The following is an 18,903-nucleotide window of genomic DNA, read 5'->3' as shown; positions in this document are numbered from 1 at the left end:
GATTTCCTACAGCAACAGGAATTTAGACTAAGAAGTTGTTTACCTGGAAATCCAGTTCCCAGTGGGATCAGATCATGGACCTGGACCCTGGGAACAAGGGTTTACAAAGGCATTCAGAAGCACTTGTTTATTGTTTCTGAATAAAACAAAATCTTAGAACTCTGTAAGGTTTTTTCCACCCCCAAGCATAGTAAACTAGCTTAAATCTGAACTGTATTTTCTGCCTCTGCACAGTGAGCTAGCTTTACAGGATCTGATATTTTTTGAGTAGAATCATACCATCAGGTTATGTTGCTATCTTGCCTATCTCTTGTCTTCTTTGCAGCCAGTAAATATTAGTAGTCATCCCTGTTACTTATGTTCTTCCTCTCTTCCCATGACTATTATGCAAGTAAACAAGAAAGGTCTCATATTTTATTTATCAGATGCCAAATGCTGTGGTATAATGCAAGATGACATCTATAAATTTGCCTTGATTAAAGAATTTGCTTGGGATACAATACAACCTTAGGGACTTAGGGCTGTCATGCTTATACAGAATTGATGAGTCCACTGTATTATCTGTCCACTCAAGATCATACTCTTTGCACAACGTTGGTCTCTGCTTCAGAGATAGCTTAGGCAGCATTCCCCAGATGCCACAGATTTACTTATGGACCTTCTCAGGACCCAGACAAGTAAGGAACTTTCCACATTACCTTCCAAAATATGGAAGTGCTACATTTGAGCTTTTATGTTAAAGCTAACTACTAGAGTCTCCCAAAACAGTAACCAAAGGAAGGAAGAGTCTGGTGCCTGCCTGAGAACACCCTTCAGATTCACCTGCCCATCACAGAATTCTCACCCCTCAGACTCTTTTATTACTGAATAAGGATCCACTGCAGCCAATGGCAGAATTAAATATAAGATTTGGGGGTGTAGGCTTGCTCATTTCTTCCTTTTGGGAGGTAAGGGAAAGAGAAGATAAAAAAAGGACAAAAGTGCAGGCAATTGCAATCCTACATAAAAACTGCCAGCTACATACCTTGCTGTCAAACATGGCCTGGGCTGAAAATGGTTAATTCATTATAGCTGGAAGAGCTGTGTAAAGATCCAACTAGGTCACCATCTGGAAACTTACAGCTCCTCTTCCTAGCAGCAAGCTTTTTTGTCTGTGACATCCAGCGGTAGTTGCCTTGGACTCATACACTTCTTTGACTTTACACGCCTCCAACGTTTGTAATTCAACCATCTGAACTACTCAAAAGGAAGGTATCTTCCCTAATAGTATTGTGAGGAAAAGTCAGGCGCAGGGTATGGTGGGGAGCCGACAAAAGGTGTTTCAAACTACATTCTTTAGATGCAGGATATTCATTGTGGTTTCACAGAAGCTAAACAGATGAACATGAAAGTTAATTGACTCCAAGCTGTAGAATGCTTCATTACGTGTCTGTAGGAACTCCATCTCTCCCAAAAGTAAGCCAAAATTAATAGGTAAAAGATACAACTAACAACTGGATGTCATGTACTTCAGAAAGTTAAGAGATTCAAGGACCAACCAATCAAATTCACAAAGAAAAATCCATCTGGGTATATTAAGTACAAAGATCCTAATTCTGGCTCTGAAAGGCTGAGGATTCAGAGTATATTCCCTAAGAATTATCACTATCTACCTGCCTTGTTCTTACACTTTTGCCAAGCTGTCTACCACTGGCCACTGTTCTTAGGCTATTTACCATAAACCGACCTTTTGTCTGGTCCAGGATTATCACTGGTATGTTCTCCTTGTTGCATTTTTGAAAAGGTTCTTTGAGGACTGCCTTGACAGTGCCTCCTTATTTTAGTTCATTTCTCTATCAGGAAATGCTTCAACTCAAAGGTAATGTTAGATGTGAGGGAGAGAAGAAGGGGAGCTTGACTAGAACATCTCACAACACATCACCCATAAAAGCTTCAGACCAACTTTCTCTCCAGTCCTGTGCAAGTTTTCATTCTTGCATTGAATCCAAATGCAAGAATTCTCCATTTTAAATGCCAAATACCCCTTATTAAAGGCAAAACATTGATTTGAGTGTAACTATATGTGAATTTAAATGTTTTAATTCTTCTATATGTTCTTATTAAAGTAACATAATTTCTTGAAAATTTCAGAACCACTTTTAATAAAGCTCACAAAATTGCTTCCAATACTCACTTTGAAACTTAGTGTTACTCCTTTTGCTCCCAGTTTCTTTACCAACTATTATAGTTTGTTATGAACATTTCACAAACAGTTTCATAAACCTCACCCTATTCTCATTCTGAACACTGAGAACTCATTTTAACACTTCGTAACAGTTTACAGAGACCATGAAGTCCAAACTGCTGGCATTATTGCAGTTAAGAATTTTTGTTAGACACACATTCACCCCAAAGCTCAAAGGAGAAAGAAGAGAGCACACCTTTACCACCCTTCAGTAAAGCACAGTAGTAAAACCATTCCAGGCAAACTCATACTGGATCATACCAAACATCTTTATCTGTATTAATGGTTTAGTTTCCGTAACTTCTGTAGTAACTGTAGATCTGCAGATTTCATCATACCTTTCCCTACTAAGGCTTTCCTAACTTAGCCTGGGGTTGATCAAAGGTATCAGGCCTTGAAAACAATAGGGAAATGACAACACATCCACAGACTTAAGAGCTAATTAAAATGAAATATTTCCAAGGGACAATACATTGTTCAGTCTACAGTGGGGTTTTTTCAGATTTGATCTGTCCACAGACATGACTAATTATGTCAAATATTAATTGCAGCGTTGGTGTTTGACATGGATAGCACTCACACAAAAAAACCACACAGTTTTAAGTCAAAGCAGTTAAACCAGTTTGGTGTTTCAGTAGCAAAAGGTCTACAGAGTTCCCCTGGTCACATCCTCACCCGAGTGGAGTCATTTTCCTCCCACGTCACTCTTCATCAGTCCCTCAGTTTTTTTATGAAGCCATATCTTACGCTGCACACTGGCATACAAACTGTTTTAAGCTAGTTTTGCTGGCAAAGATACCATCTTGAAACATCCTCGTAGACAAAACCATCAAACCTCCAAACTACCTTTGAATTGCATGGGACCCCAGCCAGAAATTAAATAATATTTTAGAAGATGCCTTTTTATCCTATCATTCACACTGTACAGAACATGGCCCATTAACATAAAAAGTGTTCTAGGTATTTAAAAGTTGTCAAGACACAAAGTTAACAGAAATAGAGACTACACAATCTTCAAAGAAATATTTTTTCAATTCCTTACCATGAAAAATTTATTTTCAACTTGTTTAATTGAGTTGTAGGTGCATTGATGTATTGTTTCTTCACACACTGGAGAAAAAAAGAGCAGGATTCTTTCCCTTAGGGAACTCCCTTGCACTGAATCTAGTCAAAAGGCAAAGCTCAGCACATCTCTCCTCCAAAACCTTGGAGCACTTTTTGGCTCTGTAGGTTAATGTTGCATTTGAAGGTACGTGACAACCTAGCAGATTAGGGATTCAGTGCAATAGCTCAAGGAAGTTCTTCATCTCCCTTGGTGGTATGATGAAGCTAAAAGCAGGGAATGTTAATCTTGCCTTTTTTTTGTTTTTAAGCCATCAATAAGAATCAGTTTTACATTTCTTTAAAGCCTGCCTTAAATGCAAAAGAAAAGATGGGGTTTGTTGTTTACTTTTAACAGTATTTAAACCACTGATATAAGCACAGACTATATCTACTCATACTGCGTTACCACAAACTGCTGAAACAATCCAACAGTAGAAAATAAATGCAATATTCATCAAGTTCTGCATTTAGACAAGACTGTTTCTACCTTTTCTCTATCAATCACCAAAGCATAAACAGAACTAGTCCAAGATGTTCAGTTTCCATTCAGCTATAAACTGATTTTCAGGCTTGATTTATATACATAGCTTTTTTATGCTTTGTTTACAGAAATTCTTTTATCTGCCACACTAGCTTACTCGATAAGACACCATTAGCAGTAATGGAACATATTTCATGCAGAAGCCATTATCTTTAGCCTAAGATGTTGTTAAAGTTCAGAAGCCATTAATAAAATGTGGTGATTTCTTATGTGGCTAATGGTAGACCACATAAGTAGTGGTACTTAACAGATGAGCATTAGAAGCTCCATTGGACACAGACTCATCATTAAGTTGCTGCTATTACAAATATGCCCAGCAAAAGCATGACTCAGTACTCAATACAGTACTATGCATCGCTAGTTATAAAAAATGACAGTGGTGACCAGCTTGCTGCCCAGACTGGTAGGAAGGCACATAGCCTGCAGAAGCCTTAGGTGATTATTTCAGCACAGGTAAAACTATTTCATACAAGCACACCACTACTCTACAACTAGAGAGAACAGTCACAGTTGTCTGCTGTGGATGAACTCCATATGCTTCAACAGCTAAATTCTCTCAGTCCCAGAAATATTATTCTCATATAGCTCCTATTGTTGAGGGGAAGTTTTCATTTAAAGGATCAAAATGGTCAGAGAGGATGCATACTCTAAGACACAAACTAGCACAAACACTGCCTGATAGTCTCTGCTGTTCTTTGGCAGAGTTTTTTTGGTCAGACTAGTGTATCACCCTTTTTGTCAGCTCAGCTACTTAGGCAACTGAAGTAATTGCTCTAGCTCTTTTGAAAGTCTTTTCAGTGTTTTGTTTGGGGGATCTCTTTGGGCTCCCCCTGCCTTTTTTTTTTTTTTTTAAAGACAACATTGCTTGAAAACCAATTATGCAGCTGCCAGCAAGTGATTCCCACTGAAGTCAACAGGAGTTGCTCTTACGCAAAGGCCTCTAACAAAGTCCCAAGCATTTATAGTGCTGAAAGCCTTTTGTGCTCTATACCCTAAGTGGATGAAGGCAAGCTATGCAGGGGGCTCATTCAAAATTAATACTACATCAGGAAGTGGATGAGGGAGAGGGAAGGCACTTAATTGATTCACAGTTTGTTTTCTGTGAATTCTGAAATGTCTTTATGTACATGTTTGGTTTGGTTTGCCTTTTTGTGTTTGTTTTTTTTCAAGCTAGAGAGTTTTTAAACTAAAGTTCTATTAACAAAACAGAGTGAAATAATGACAAGAGAGCTCCCAAAGTGGCACTTTGGTAACAATAACTGCAGAAAAATATCTACCCACATGGCAACGTGGAGACAGAATAGAAAACAAGGCAGGTTTTATTCAGACAAAATATGACTACCTTCTCACTTTTAGAAGATTATATTCTCAAAGTTAAATACCTTCTGCTTTATGAACAAGCGGTGTATTCCACTCCTGCTCGCTCTTTGAAAAATTACACTTCTCTTCACCTTATACAGAAGTCCAATTCCACCCCACAATGCAGACGAAGTCCATCCTTCCAACTTACAAAAGCCTTCAAGCTCCTCAAGTCAGGGAGTCTAATCCTGCTTACACGAACAATTTTGACAAGATAGTTACACCAAAATTGTTCTACCTTGCTCTATAAATGTCATCTGCAGTCACTTCAAAGACACATTACAGTGGCAGACTGGAACAAAGTTTTAGAGTAAAAGAAAATCTGACTATTACACTAAGGAGATTTAAGCAAACAGCAGTACTCACTGAAGTTCTGATAGGTCTCTAAAGATACAAAAAAGGAGTCCCACCAACTCTCAAATTAAAATACTTAGGACTCTACAGTATGCTTCTAATTTGCATAGCAGCGGCAACAACCACCAGCCTCTCTTGATTGCAGTCGTGCACTCCAGCCTCAAGTAACATCCCTGAGTCATTGCGCTTCAAGGACAAGCCTTCCGTGTGGTTCAAACGGGAGATGCAGCACATCCTTCAAATCTTTGCTCACCATACCAGTCTCTACCATAGCCCCATCCATTCTACCTCACCCCATTCTACATGGCTCAGTCCTGCAGCAATTGTTTATGAAGCTAAAATGTTAAATTCTTTACATCAGAGCCGGAGTTGTACATACAGCTTTGATATTCACCACCCTTATAGTTTAACACATCAACTAAAGGAGGATTATCTCTGCTGGTGTTATTTGAGAGGTCTTGCACCAACACTGAGGCTTGCTGTTTCAAAAGGAATTGCTTGCACATGACGCTGAAAAAAGCCAGTCTCCTTCCTGTAGACTGGTGGCTGGACTCCAGTAACAGAGCCAGCAAACTGCCCCTGTAGAAAGCCCTCTCAGAGCATGGCAGTGACCATGCAGGGGCTCCTATGGGCTAAGAGCACAAAACACAGCTGAGCTTTCAAGTCCAGGTGACAGAAGTAAGAACAGGCACAGACACATAGCGAGACACAAAAAGGGCTACCGTGGAGAATGGAGCAGAGACAACAGCCTCTGCAAGCTGGCATAGAGCACAAACTGAAAGGAGGGCAAAACCAACAAGAATCGGGTATTTACAAGAGGCATGGTAATTTATCCAGGCAGTGATCAGCTGCTATTGACAAGAAAACCACAAGTAACAGTGGAGTTGAGGATATCATCGCTGTAATTTATTACACATGGCATTTAAAATAATATATGAAATACTGGATAATATTGAGTTTGATGGAAATACGACCCATGCACAAAGTTCTCGGATGGGGAAAGATGAAGGCAAAAGCTACTGTTGCCCACAGCTGTCCTTTTCCTCTGTCAGAGGTTAGCAGCTCTGCAGAACATCTGACAGGGTCATGAATCTATGGGGCATAGGAGAGTGCCTTCAACAGAAAACAAAAATGGCCAGATGGGAGCCACAACTCATTCACTGAAGGGTTCTTGCCACTGTAGCAGGTATCAGTCGCATCAAGATTGGTATTGGTTGTCTTTAATATGCAAAGCTATTAACTGCATCTGTTCAGGATCTACTTCCTCTCCCACAGGTATGAGAGTGGTTTAGGAAAAAAATGAAGAAGAGCAGAGGCCAGCAAAAATGTAAACCATGTAAAAAATGTAATTGGCTTGTGTTCCTCAGTCAAACACACTAGTTACTTGCGTGGAAAAGGCCCTGCAGAATAAAACATTGATTCAGATGCCACCACAAACCTTTAAACTACCTAGGCAGTGGTTTTGCCTATCTTCAAAATAACACGACATCTTGTAACAGGAAGGAGACTGGTTATATGTAAAAGAAAGCAATGCTTTTAAACCACACAGCCCCACGTAGCTGAAGTGGGAACACTACTGGTGACCATGCCAGAGCTCCCAGCAGCAGAACAGTAGAATACAGCCAGAGGAAGACCAATACAAAAAGGCCTTCTTTGCATGTGACAGGAGTTAGATGGGTTTCCAGTTCCTTCAAGTCCTGCTTTTAGGCACATAAGTCAATGAACTTCTGCTCTAGTAAGTCTGGAATATTTTTTTTTTAATACAGCAGTATTCTATATACATATCTATATATAACTATGTATGCATATATGTAATATATGTAAATGTATTTCCAACATTAAATGCATACTAACCTTTTGTTTGCAACAAAGCCATCAAAAAGAATACTACTTGGGAATGGATAATCATGACGAACTCTCATTTGCTACCCCTTCCAGTAGGCCACTCTGTGAAGTACCTAACTACAGGGAGTAGCACGGTGTTTGGAATAACATTCATGGGAAGGAAAAGAAACCCGAGAGGTAGATGATGGAGCCATCCACTTAAGTTCAAATTAAGTTCACATTACAATAAACTTGGTAGACTAGCATCACTCTTTCTCCAACATCACTGAGCAATTAGGAGAAAACAAGTAACAACAACAAATCTAACTAAAATAGAGATCAAAGTGCACTGGAGGCGCATCCCATGCAGCACATATGTCTACGTAATAGTCCTCACCGGACTGAGCTAACTATTAACACAGCATCATGTCTGATGCCTCTATGTGCACCACAGTCTGAAACCATTTTACCTAGAGTTGAAACAGGCCATTCTTGTACAATCACTTTAAGTTGATCTATACAGGCAAAGGAGGAGACAGTCCTACCATCTTCCCACACTTCATTCTTGCAGCCAGACAGCAAGTCAATAGAAAGTAACCCAGATGAGAAGAGTTCTCAGCCAGATCAGTGGTCTGATAGCAGTCAGTTACCAGAAGCTGCACTAACACATTTGGTTCTGCAGCCTTGTGCCAGCCTCAGCCATTTGCAGTCCCCTGCTCTCATTTTGACACCAGAATTTGCAAGGCAGCACACCAAAACCAGTCATGAAACCACTGCCATAACCAAGGCAGGAAGTGGCCCTACCGCAGAAACAGGTCCTCCCAGTCATTTGGAAACGAAAAAGATTGAGTCAGGCTATTAGGAAAGCAGTAAGACTACACATCCCCCTGGATGTCCACAGAAAAAGAAAGAAACAAGAGGATGTTTGTGATATCAAGCAATATTGACTAAAAACTAGAGCTTAGTTATTAACTGAAAATGTACATATTTTATATACATATTTTTATAGCCTTCACATAAGTCATATGGCCGAATTTTCATCTAGAAATGAATTACATAACTCCTTGCAAAATAGAGCTTCTAATTTTAAAATTTTTTCCTCTTCTTTTTTAATTATTTTAATTGCATATTTTATTATTGGAGTGACTGAATTAACATATGCCTTTAGACATATACCCACATAAACTGGCAGTCAGGAAGACAAGTTCTACGAAATACTATCTTTTATCCACATGGAAAAGGGAATCTTTCTGGTTTTACATTTCAGTGGCAAAAAATAAAATTAAAAAAATCTGAAACCCTTGCTTTGTGCGCAGTAGAACACCCTGGTATACTCCCAGCCGAGAGCAGCCCAGGATATTTGCCGACTCTCTTCCTCATTAGCTGGTACACCCAATGTTTCGAATTGTTACCTTTTCCAAATTCTGTTTTCTAGCCTGAAACCTGCTAGAAACCTGCCACCTGGCATTGCAAAGACAATCTTAAGAAAAAGTTCTTCCACAAGGTGACACAGTTAATTGAAGCATGGCATGAACAAAACCTTTGCCATACATCACCAGTGAACTTTTTTTCCTCAGTGCCTCTGCTTTTATATATAAGCCATTTACAGCACATAAAGGGAACCCCCTTCAAGCTCTTTTTAATCACAGCTGGTTGGAAAACATATGACATGTAATTCAGTGAATGGGAAGCACAGAGAACCTAGCCACAGAAAGGTAAATATACGCCCTGCACATGGGTACAGAAAGCAAAAGGTGTCCAACAGGGAGAACCTGTGATGCAGGCTCTAACAAAATGACAGGTACCAGGTGGATCTGCTAGAGGTGACACCCCACACACACTGCTGTTGCATCTTTGCTTGGGGCACCAAAGCTCAACTGAAGGAGTCTGCCCTCTTGACAGAGAGAAAGTAAGTCCTGGCATAAAATAATGTCCCATGTCACAAAAGATTTGCCCCTAAATCAAAGTAAATTAAGCTGGACTCTCATTAAATGTAAGCTGCTAATGCTAGGAAACACCCAGTAGGCTGAATTATTGCAAGCATCCTTACAGTCTCATTTATATCATACTCATTACCCTGTAACAGGGTCTACTGTCATAGCTCCAGCAAGCTACACTCAGGTTTTAACTCATTAACACTATATTCAGGAAAACAAAACAAAAGCGACTATGAACCCAAAATATTTCATATATTTAAAGGCATCTAGTCTCCTTTTAATTCTTTCTTGGAATACAATAGTACAAAGAAGAACCAAACACTTTTAGAAGTAATTTTACTTGCCTATTGAGGACAAAGAGAACGTATTTAGGCAGAAGTTCCTACAACCTGAGTTTTCCATATGAAGTTTTGCTGTTGAGAAAACCAGATGGCAACAGGTACGGAATAGGTATACAAACTGTTTTCATAATATATATTTGCCCTGTTGCAAAAAGGACAAAAAAAATAAATCTTCCATCACCACACATCAGGAACTTTGCTTGAAATGATTTTCAATATTATTTGATGTAATGGAGCCTTCACTAGGAGCACAGGGATTTTCAAAGCCTGAAAGAGGCATATTGATTTTTCCCAGTTCTGTGGGAAATTGACAGTTCATTCATAAGATCCTCTGTGTGTGTTGAAATACTTATTCTAAATGCTGTCCGGAGGAAAGCAACTGGAAAGTTGAAACATTAGCTGAAGAATCTGACATGGAGATTGATGTGTGTTAAAATAAAGAAACATCGCTGCTGCCATTTGCCATTTGTAGCATTTATACAGCTAAAGGAGTAAGATCTGACTGTTTTTAGCATCTCCACAAGTCAGGCCATCTGGAGGTTATATGAGATCACACTGAGTCAGAGTTTGATACCAAATCAAGCACCCCTGACTGCAAGCCTCAGTGTGTTAGAGACATTTTTAAATGCCAGTGTAAGGGGAAGGCGGGACTGCTCTAGATCTTTGTCTACATTACAGAAGCAGCTACAGAGAGCAGCGTGCCAACAGTGACATCCACCCATACCAACCCTTATACCTGTAAAAAGTCCTGCTGAAATCAGTGGAAATCTATATCCACTGTGATCCACGAGGGAGGACTTTTTTGGCAGGAGAAGCAGCAGCACAATCACAAAAATGGGATGTTTTCCAAACTCGCACAATAGTACAATGGAAAAGAAACAAATTAGGCCTCAAACCAGTAAAGAATAATCTATGTTTTCCTGGATTTTGCACTGTAAAACTGTAGTGGCATGCAGTTCATTACATTGGTAAAAATAGATAAGCTTTTTTTTGTTTCAATTCTTTCTTTATTGCATTGCAACAATATTTGCTAATTTTTAATGGGAAAAAAGATGGAAACTGGTACAAGAGTACAAAGTCACTATGAAATGCTAGATAATGAAAAAGTCAGGTATTTAGAAGAATTACAAAAATTACCATACTGGAAGGTACTTTAATGGTTAATGCTGACAGTGACTTCTGGGTCATCACTAACAGAGCGGGGTTGCTTCATGAGCTGTTCAGCTCCTTGCTCTTGCCTACATCAATAAAACAATTACAGTCCTGTTGACAGGCAACTAGCCGTGCGTTTGAGAAACATGCTGCATATTTCAGGCAAAGCAAAGTATGAAGGCTGATTCTATCCCACAGTACTATAGTTTAAGATTGGAATTCCCTAACTGGCAGAATTAGGTCAGGAGATTTCTTTGGGTCAAAAATATTCTCTCTCACCTCCAGTTTTAACTGGAAGCAAAACATTATATTCTAAATGCTCACACCAAATCTTCACAGGTTACTGTCCTTGGTTAATGGAGTATAAACTGCTGAAGTACCTAGACTGAGCATTTAACAACACATCAGCTTCCTGTTCCAAATGTAGAACTTGTAGTATGCCTGGTGCCAAAACCAGTTCATAATGCAACGGAAGTCTTCTTTTCTTTTCAAGAAGTCTATCTGTAGGAATGGGGCTCAAAAGAAAAGGTAGTGTTGTTTCACCAACTGTAAGCCCAAGTTTCTTATCCTCTACTACTCATTAGCTGGTGTGTCTTACAGAGTTAAAGGAATAAAGAATAATTTAAAGTTTCCCAAGAAGTACGTCAGAATTAATGTAATCTATAGAACCAGGTCTTAGAGAGTGTTCTTCAAAAACAGGTTACATATGCACTTTCAAACTCCTGTCCATTGGAGAGGACAGGGAAGTTACTTACATTTTTCTCCTTTCTACTGCCCACACACAAAGAAACAAACAAACAAAAAAAAACCCCAAAAAAACACCACACAAACCAAACAACCTTCTCCCCCACATTTTCCATTTGAAAATTACCCTACATCTATTGCACTACCTGATGTAAGTTTTTTTTTTCTTTTTTCCAAAAACATGTTTTCTGGGTTCCTGTTTGGAAAAAAAGCCTTTCTTCCTCAGCAAGCTCATGCTTGCTTTCCCTGTGCGCCTAAGACATCATACACGGTATTTGACTATGTACATACATAATAAATACACCAATGTTTATAATGAAAAAACTATCTTACTGAATTAAAGTAGCATGTGTACTTTCAAAGTCAATGCTACAGAACACAGATCTGGTGCCTTTACTAAGAAAGCATTATCAACATGCAACAAGGGGGATGGGACTAGGACCAATAACAACTTGTTTTCACACATCCAAATATTTATAAAATGTTTCACCTGCAGGAGTATTCTGCTGGGGCTGCCTGTACCCTGGGTGCCACTCACATGCATCAGTTTTTCTCTGATTGGGATACTAAAGATTCAAAATTAACTCTTTATACTTTGAGATAGATGTGCCACCAGGTAAAACTTACTATGACAATCAAATCAAGGTGGGAGACTGGTATACATTTACTAAATTCATCTCTAACACAGAAGAAAAGTATGTAAGCTGCACTTGACAGTTCCAATAAAATTCACTTGAAGTACATTAACATCAAACATGAGAAGTCACACAATCACAATTTTTTTTTCCAGTTCTTGTGCCCTTGTGCTTCTTCAATTTTTTATAAACCAGAAACATCAAATAGCTTAAAACAATAACATATTTACAAACACCTAGTTTTGGCAAAATAAATACTTAGGAGAAAGGAAACAGCTTCATCCATGTTCCTCATCTATTTCTTTTTGTATAACCAGTGATCCAATCAGCCACAAAGTTACAAGGGAAGGCAGGGCAAGGAAAATTTTTATTCCAAGAATGATCTCTACAAATCTGAAGCAAGTCCCCTGGAGCCAGCAGAGTTACTATATTTTTATATGCATTTAAAAGACTGAGGTACATCTGCTGAAAGAAACACAGAGGAATTCAGGAATCCCAAGCTCACAGCAATGCATCTACTTCATCAATATGTATATCACCACCTTGCACTGTTACAAAACAGTTGTGTATTTTCCCAAGACAAGTTCTGTTCTTGCCATTGTTCTGTTTCTGGCAAGATCACTTGTGAAATGTGACAACTCTCCAAGTTATCTGTGCCAATAAGAAATTAAATTAAAAAAAACACATTTGATCATAAAAGCAGGGGAAGAATGAACAGAATGCTTCTACTTCCACTGCAAGGGCATCTTCCCAATGCAATTTTTTAACAACCAAATGCTAGATAATGCATTTGAAAATTGCAGGGAACAAGCTTCACATTGATTTCTTTGGGTTTTTTTAACCACTCTGGCAAGGGAAAATTCCATAACAAAAAACTTTCCTCCATCTGAAAACTAGCTGACATCAGAAAATTATCTTCTGTCCCTTTGAAAACAAACTCTCAACAACGCAGAAAATTTAATAAACAGTCTATTTGCTGTCCCTTAAAGGTCAGTGCACTTTTCCAACACTTTTCCCATAACACACTTAATATAACCTTATATCAGTTTTATTTCCACTATCTTCCTGTAATTCAGAAGACTATATAGACTCCCATATGGCTGCCATTAAAATCAGCAGATGCCAAGCAAATTAAAACACAAATTATGGCTTGTAATATGCTGATGTATCATAATCGCAGCATATCTCACAACTTACAGTGAAACATCAAATAAAGCAAAGGTCTCCGTCTGAGGTATCAATGCTTTCTGTACATCTTTCCGACTAGGCTAGGGTCAGTGGAATCAAGTGTGGATTGAAATTCAGAGTTAAACAATAGTATATCTCCACAGTTTCCATCAAGTATAACAAAGCACAAAGAACAATTTACAACAGTTCTTGGAACTAAAAATCAGCTTAAAACTGTCTTGCAAAAGTAGAAGGGGAAAGAAGGGGAAATGGTTCTTGCCTTTTGGGAACCAGGGTGGCCTACTTGTATATTTTTTTCATTGTACCTTGGACATCATTCTACCTGGAAGTCTAAGGGGAGAGGCAGGCAGGAGGCATTGTTTGTTTGCTTTAACTACAGAAAAATGTTTTCCATTACCTTACATTATGGCTGCAGCTCTCATTTATATCAGATTACGTTATGGTTTACCTAGACAAAGACTTAAAGGCTCACAAAAAAGCACTGTCTATTCCACCAGCCTAGAAAGGTAATAAACATAATGTGGTGCTTTCATACAGGCATTACACTAATCCAGTTCAAGCCCAGGTGTGTGCCCTAATGAACAACCAGCAGAAGAATGGCAGCTGAGCAAGGGGAAGGGAGGCATAATACTGAGTTTTAACTTTTGATTCAGATGTAGCTGTGCCTATTTGGTCTCAGTTCCTACATCTTTGATGAGTGCCAAATGAGCTTTCCTCTTCCACGAGAACATTGTGATCTCATAAAATACGTTTTTCTAAACAAACACTTCCAGCATATTTACCAACTTTAATACTCTATTTCAAAATAAAAATTAAGCTTGCAAGTTAATTATGCATAGATCCAACAGATAATACTGTCTTCTACAACGGTATGAAACGCAGTTAACATGTTCACGTCTATCTGGTGTGGTGTAAGACTGAGAACCATCTCCTAAAAAGCATACTGTCCCCTTTAGTTACAATTACATATGCAGCATTAGAGTGCAACTTTCCCATACTCATTATTCTAATAATTTACTTGTGTTTTTTAAGGAAAAAAATAAGAGGCCAGCACAAAACCAAAAAATTGACAAAAAAGTCTGAAACTTTATTTTGCCCATATTGTGTGGCATATAAAGCCTCTGATTTTTTGTAATATCTCCAGTTTAAGTAGCATGTACAATCATTCCCCACATAATTTCAGCAGATCTATAATATTTCTCTGTTCAAGGCACTGACAATTTTCTTGTCAAAACCATTACTCTTCCAATTCACTTGTCTTTATTTTTAGTCTATTGTTTTATGATGCAGAATACAGAGTATTTTCCCATTTGTTTACATTTAAATGTTAAAAGTTTTTGTTAAAACCACTATATAATAATGCTCAGGTAGAAGTTTTAACAAAGGTGTTCTACATATGTTTGCAAGGTCCCTGGAGAGTGTCATGGGGTTAATATGATGATCTCTTCATCATTTCAATCTATTTACAATGACTACATTAGTGGCTATTTTTTAGTATCACTCTCCATGAACAGCCAAACAAGCAAGCAATTTTCATTTACAGCTTTTCTGGCCCAGTTTCATCATAGACTATTGAAGGGTTTGCTATTAATTCAGTAAAAACAGTATTAAAATGTATTCTACAAGAGTAACTGCCTATGTTTTCACTCCAAATCATGAGAGACATGGTAATAAATGCAGGTTTCCTCATAAAGAGATTACAATATTCTGAAGAAATTACTGAACTCTTATAAAGTGTTTTGTCTCTGTCGAATTTCAAGAATTTTATCCAAGGACACAAATGAGATGATCAGCATTTTGCAAAAAGGGAAATCTGTAAGCAAGGGCCACACATCAAGCAAATGGCAGTGGTACATACACCCAGGTCTTCAGATTAGCATTCCAGCAGTATAAAACGACATGGCCTAGCGAGATAGCCTTTTATCCATTCAGTTACAACAGAGGAACACCTACCACACCATGCAAAAGCTAGGCTGCATCTGCCTCAACAACACGGGAATAAGAAAATGACTAGCCACAAAAATACCTAAAAGATACCGTTTCCCCACTTGCACCATCCGCATGTTAACCTCCAGAGAATAAGATGAAGGAAATTACAGGGTATATAGCTTTTTATAGACTGACAGTGCCTGAAGGAGCAAGATAACACATTTATGTATATTTCACCATAACCTGCCTCTTTTAGTCCAAGGACAGTGTACACAAGTGTTCCTCACACTACTCTGTTCCTTGCAACACATGCACAGGGGAAGCAAAATGAAAAAACAAACAAGTGAAAAGAACCGTGGCAAACTCAACCACCAAAAACTGAGCAAGTAGTACAATAAAAACACCTACCATAGGGTCAGAATACTACAAAGCTTGCAACCGCTCATCTCAGGTCAGTCTTGGGCCAAGTATACATTGACATAAAGACACAGTCAACTTCACTCTAGCAGCTTACTTTCTTGATTAAGGAAAGGTATTTCAGTATAAAAATGTAATTAATCAAAACTCCCATCCTTCTAAAACATCCTTTTCAGGTATCTTTACTTTCCAGGAACACAGACATGAGGTTACCTATGAATACCTGCTCACCATGTAACCACCCTCCTCTATCGTCACAAAGGTGATGATCACAAGCTCAGTATTAGTTGAGTTTCTCTCCTCTAGTCTTCCCCACCTTTATCCATAAAACTTCAAGGTGATTTTTTTTCCCCAGTTCACCTTTCTAGTCCAAAGAAGCCACTATACCAAATATGGACTCAACTTGCCTCCAGAGCCCCCCAAAAACACATTCGCTCCACCTGGGTTTGTGCATGTTTCTCATTGTTAAATGGAATCTCTCATGAAAACAGGGGGATTGTACGTGTAAGAGCCTTCACCCAACTTCAACATTCTGTGCAGTGATAACACCTTATCATTTATGTGCACGTGAGAATGCTCACCCCCTCCCCCTGTGGTTACAAAATTTGGCATGCACATCCAAAACCAGCTGCTTCTCTTTCAAATCCAACACATTGAGAAGATGCTAGAAATACTATTATATGCAGGTTACATTTCACCATACAGTTCTGCCTACTCTATAGCCAGTGCTAGAATGGTTCAACAAGACACTGTGAGATCAAGCAGCACAGCCAAGAATCCCTGCAAATTCCCAACCAAGCCTCCCATGGGCTTGCATTTTAGGCATGGGTGGGAATACTGTTTCCTCCCTCCTCCATCCTATTATTGCTACTACTACTACGTGGTAATAGCTAATCACAATAAACCCCTGCCATACACAACCCCGTCATTGTGTAATCACTGCCTTAAACAGCACTGTTCAGAGAACTTGAGCTGTGATTTTTTTTAAACTATTTTTTATTTAACAGGCATATCAGCGCGAAAACATGCAGATCAATTCGTTCTCCAGGCCTGGGTGTCTAGCGTCTTCCTCTCCCATCACAAAGCAGACGAGGGGGAAAGGAGGGAGGAGGAAAAAAGGGGGGGAAAAACCAAAAACAAACAAAAAAAGGCAAGAAACCCCCTTCACACCTAAAACAAAAGCAATTAGGAGGGCCGGAAGGGAAAAGGAATCGGCAGCCTCCGGAGGTGCAGGAACGCAGCACCCCAACTTGCCCGGGGAAGGGCTACCCCGGCCTCGCGCCCCGTGAAAACCCCATTCAAATCCCCAAGCGCCGGCCTCGCGCCCAACTGTCACGCACGGCCCCCAGCTCCGTTTTTACATGTCCCTCAGTTTTCATTTCTGGTCATGCCCAGCCCGGGAGCGGCGGCGAGGGAGGAGGAGGAGAAAAAGGTGGCAGAGGAATATACGAAGCACCGTGTAACCGGCCCACTTACCCAGAAAATGACATTGAAGCCGAAGATGAAATACTTGATGCAACAACTGACTTCAGGCCCCTTGTAGTGCTTCCCGGACATCCTCTGCGCTCATGAAGACACTTTGCTCGCAGCCAGGGTGAGAATCAAAGGGAGGAAAAATGAAAAAAAAAAAAAAGCGGGGGGGGGGAGAACTAGAAGGAGTGGGGCTGAGGGCGGTGCGGCGGGAAGAGCTCAGCGCCGGCTGCGCGCCGTGGGGAGATGCGGCAGGAGCGGCGGGGCGGCGGGTCGACTCCGACTTGCCGGGCGCCGGCGATGGCCGGCGAGCAGCTCCCACCTCCTCCTCTTCTCCCGCATGGAGGAGGCCCCGGCTACTCGCAGCGGGAGTGGGGTGTGGGGAAAAGGAAGGGGGCGGCTTCCAGGGAAGGAGGCGCCCGGGCAGAGGCGCAGGGCTCGTCGTCGCCGCCGCAACCCAGGGCTGCCCTGCCGAAGCCGCGAGGTGCCCCAAAACCCTCTCCCACAACGCTCCCTCTTCCTCCACCCCCCCCGCCCCCACAGCGGCAACGGCCGCCGCGCGCGCCCCGCCCCGCGGGAGGGGAGGGGCGGGGAAAGGCTCGCCACTGGTCGCCCCGGCGGCGTGATTGGCGTCGCTCCCCGCCAATCCAACTGCGCGGCCGCCGGCCCGAGGTGCCCTGGGGGCGGGGCGGGCGCGGCTGTGAGGTGCCCCCTTCTCTGTCGCTGTTCTCACCTTTCGCCGTGACGTGTCCCCGCGGCGCGGCCCGGGGGAATGGAGGGACTAGCGGCGGGGGCGGCTGTGAGGTGGCTCCCACGGGGGCTGATGGCGCGGGGGCTGTGCCCGCCGGCCTTTGTCTGCGAGGGCGGGGGGCGGCCTGGCGGCGACTAATGCCGCCGCCGCTGCCTCAGTTACGTAACGGGGCCGGCGCGCCCCAAGGTGGCCGGTGGAGCGGCCGCTTCGGACAGCCCCGACGCGGGGGAGCCTGCTGACGGGGTGGGTACTAGGGGCCACACCTGTCAGCGCTGACGTAAATGCAGTTCATTTTGTGTTAGGTGCCCGTGAGGAGTAGCGGTGTTCGTCGAGCCCGTCTCTTCGTGTCGGGTTTGTAAGTCAAAAGTCGAGGTTTCTTCCTTTCTTTCTCCCTGCGATGCCTCCCTCGGCAAAGTCGCCGGCGGGTCGCCCAAGCCGTGGCGTTACACAAAACCCAGAGGTGCCAGGCCGGGGGGCTGGCTCCCTCCCTCCGACAGCTGGGGGATGACACAGGCCGGCCAGTGCCGCGGCGGTGAGGAATAACACAGCCTGGCTGGTGTGAGGGAAGAGAGGGCAGCGCTCCGTAGCACGCACGGGGACAAAAGCCAGGAGAGCAGCATGGTTCTACGTTGGCTGCGGTACTGAGAAGGAGCAAGGCCATAATTGTAGTGTGGAGGTTGTTCCGAATGGGTGCCTTCAGATCACCTCCCATGTGAACTCGTATGCACTACACGCACAGGAACACATGAAGAACTATTTTACAATGTTTTCTAAAGAGTTTGTATTTTGACATACTCTGATTTCATATTGAACCTGCCAACTGTAAAGTTACATGGCTTGGTTGTATTCATACACTGTTTGGGATTCAGAGTCCACATGGTCTGGCATTAACAGCATAATTAACAGCATTTCTTTGCTGGAGAATATCATATT

The 18,903-nt window shown here is 41.3% G+C and overlaps 1 protein-coding gene across 1 annotated transcript in view; it reads right to left on the bottom strand.

The window, feature by feature from the left end:
* Window positions 1–17,705, bottom strand: part of TSPAN5 (tetraspanin 5) — a gene marked incomplete at its 3' end in the record, with an annotated part of 82,321 nt that extends 64,616 nt beyond the window's left edge. The window contains exon 1 of the mRNA XM_081998760.1: window positions 17,226–17,705. Within this exon, the coding sequence (XP_081854886.1) occupies window positions 17,226–17,306 (81 nt within the window). The 5' untranslated portion in view covers window positions 17,307–17,705. The remainder of the gene's footprint in view (window positions 1–17,225) is intronic.
* Between the last annotated feature and the right edge of the window lie 1,198 nt (window positions 17,706–18,903).

This window comes from Phaethon aethereus (genome assembly GCF_964289735.1).
Source record: "Phaethon aethereus genome assembly, chromosome: 4".
Lineage (NCBI taxonomy): Eukaryota > Metazoa > Chordata > Aves > Phaethontiformes > Phaethontidae > Phaethon > Phaethon aethereus.
The sequence above is the reverse complement of the archived record's forward strand: the minus strand, read 5'-3'. Positions and strand labels throughout refer to the sequence as shown.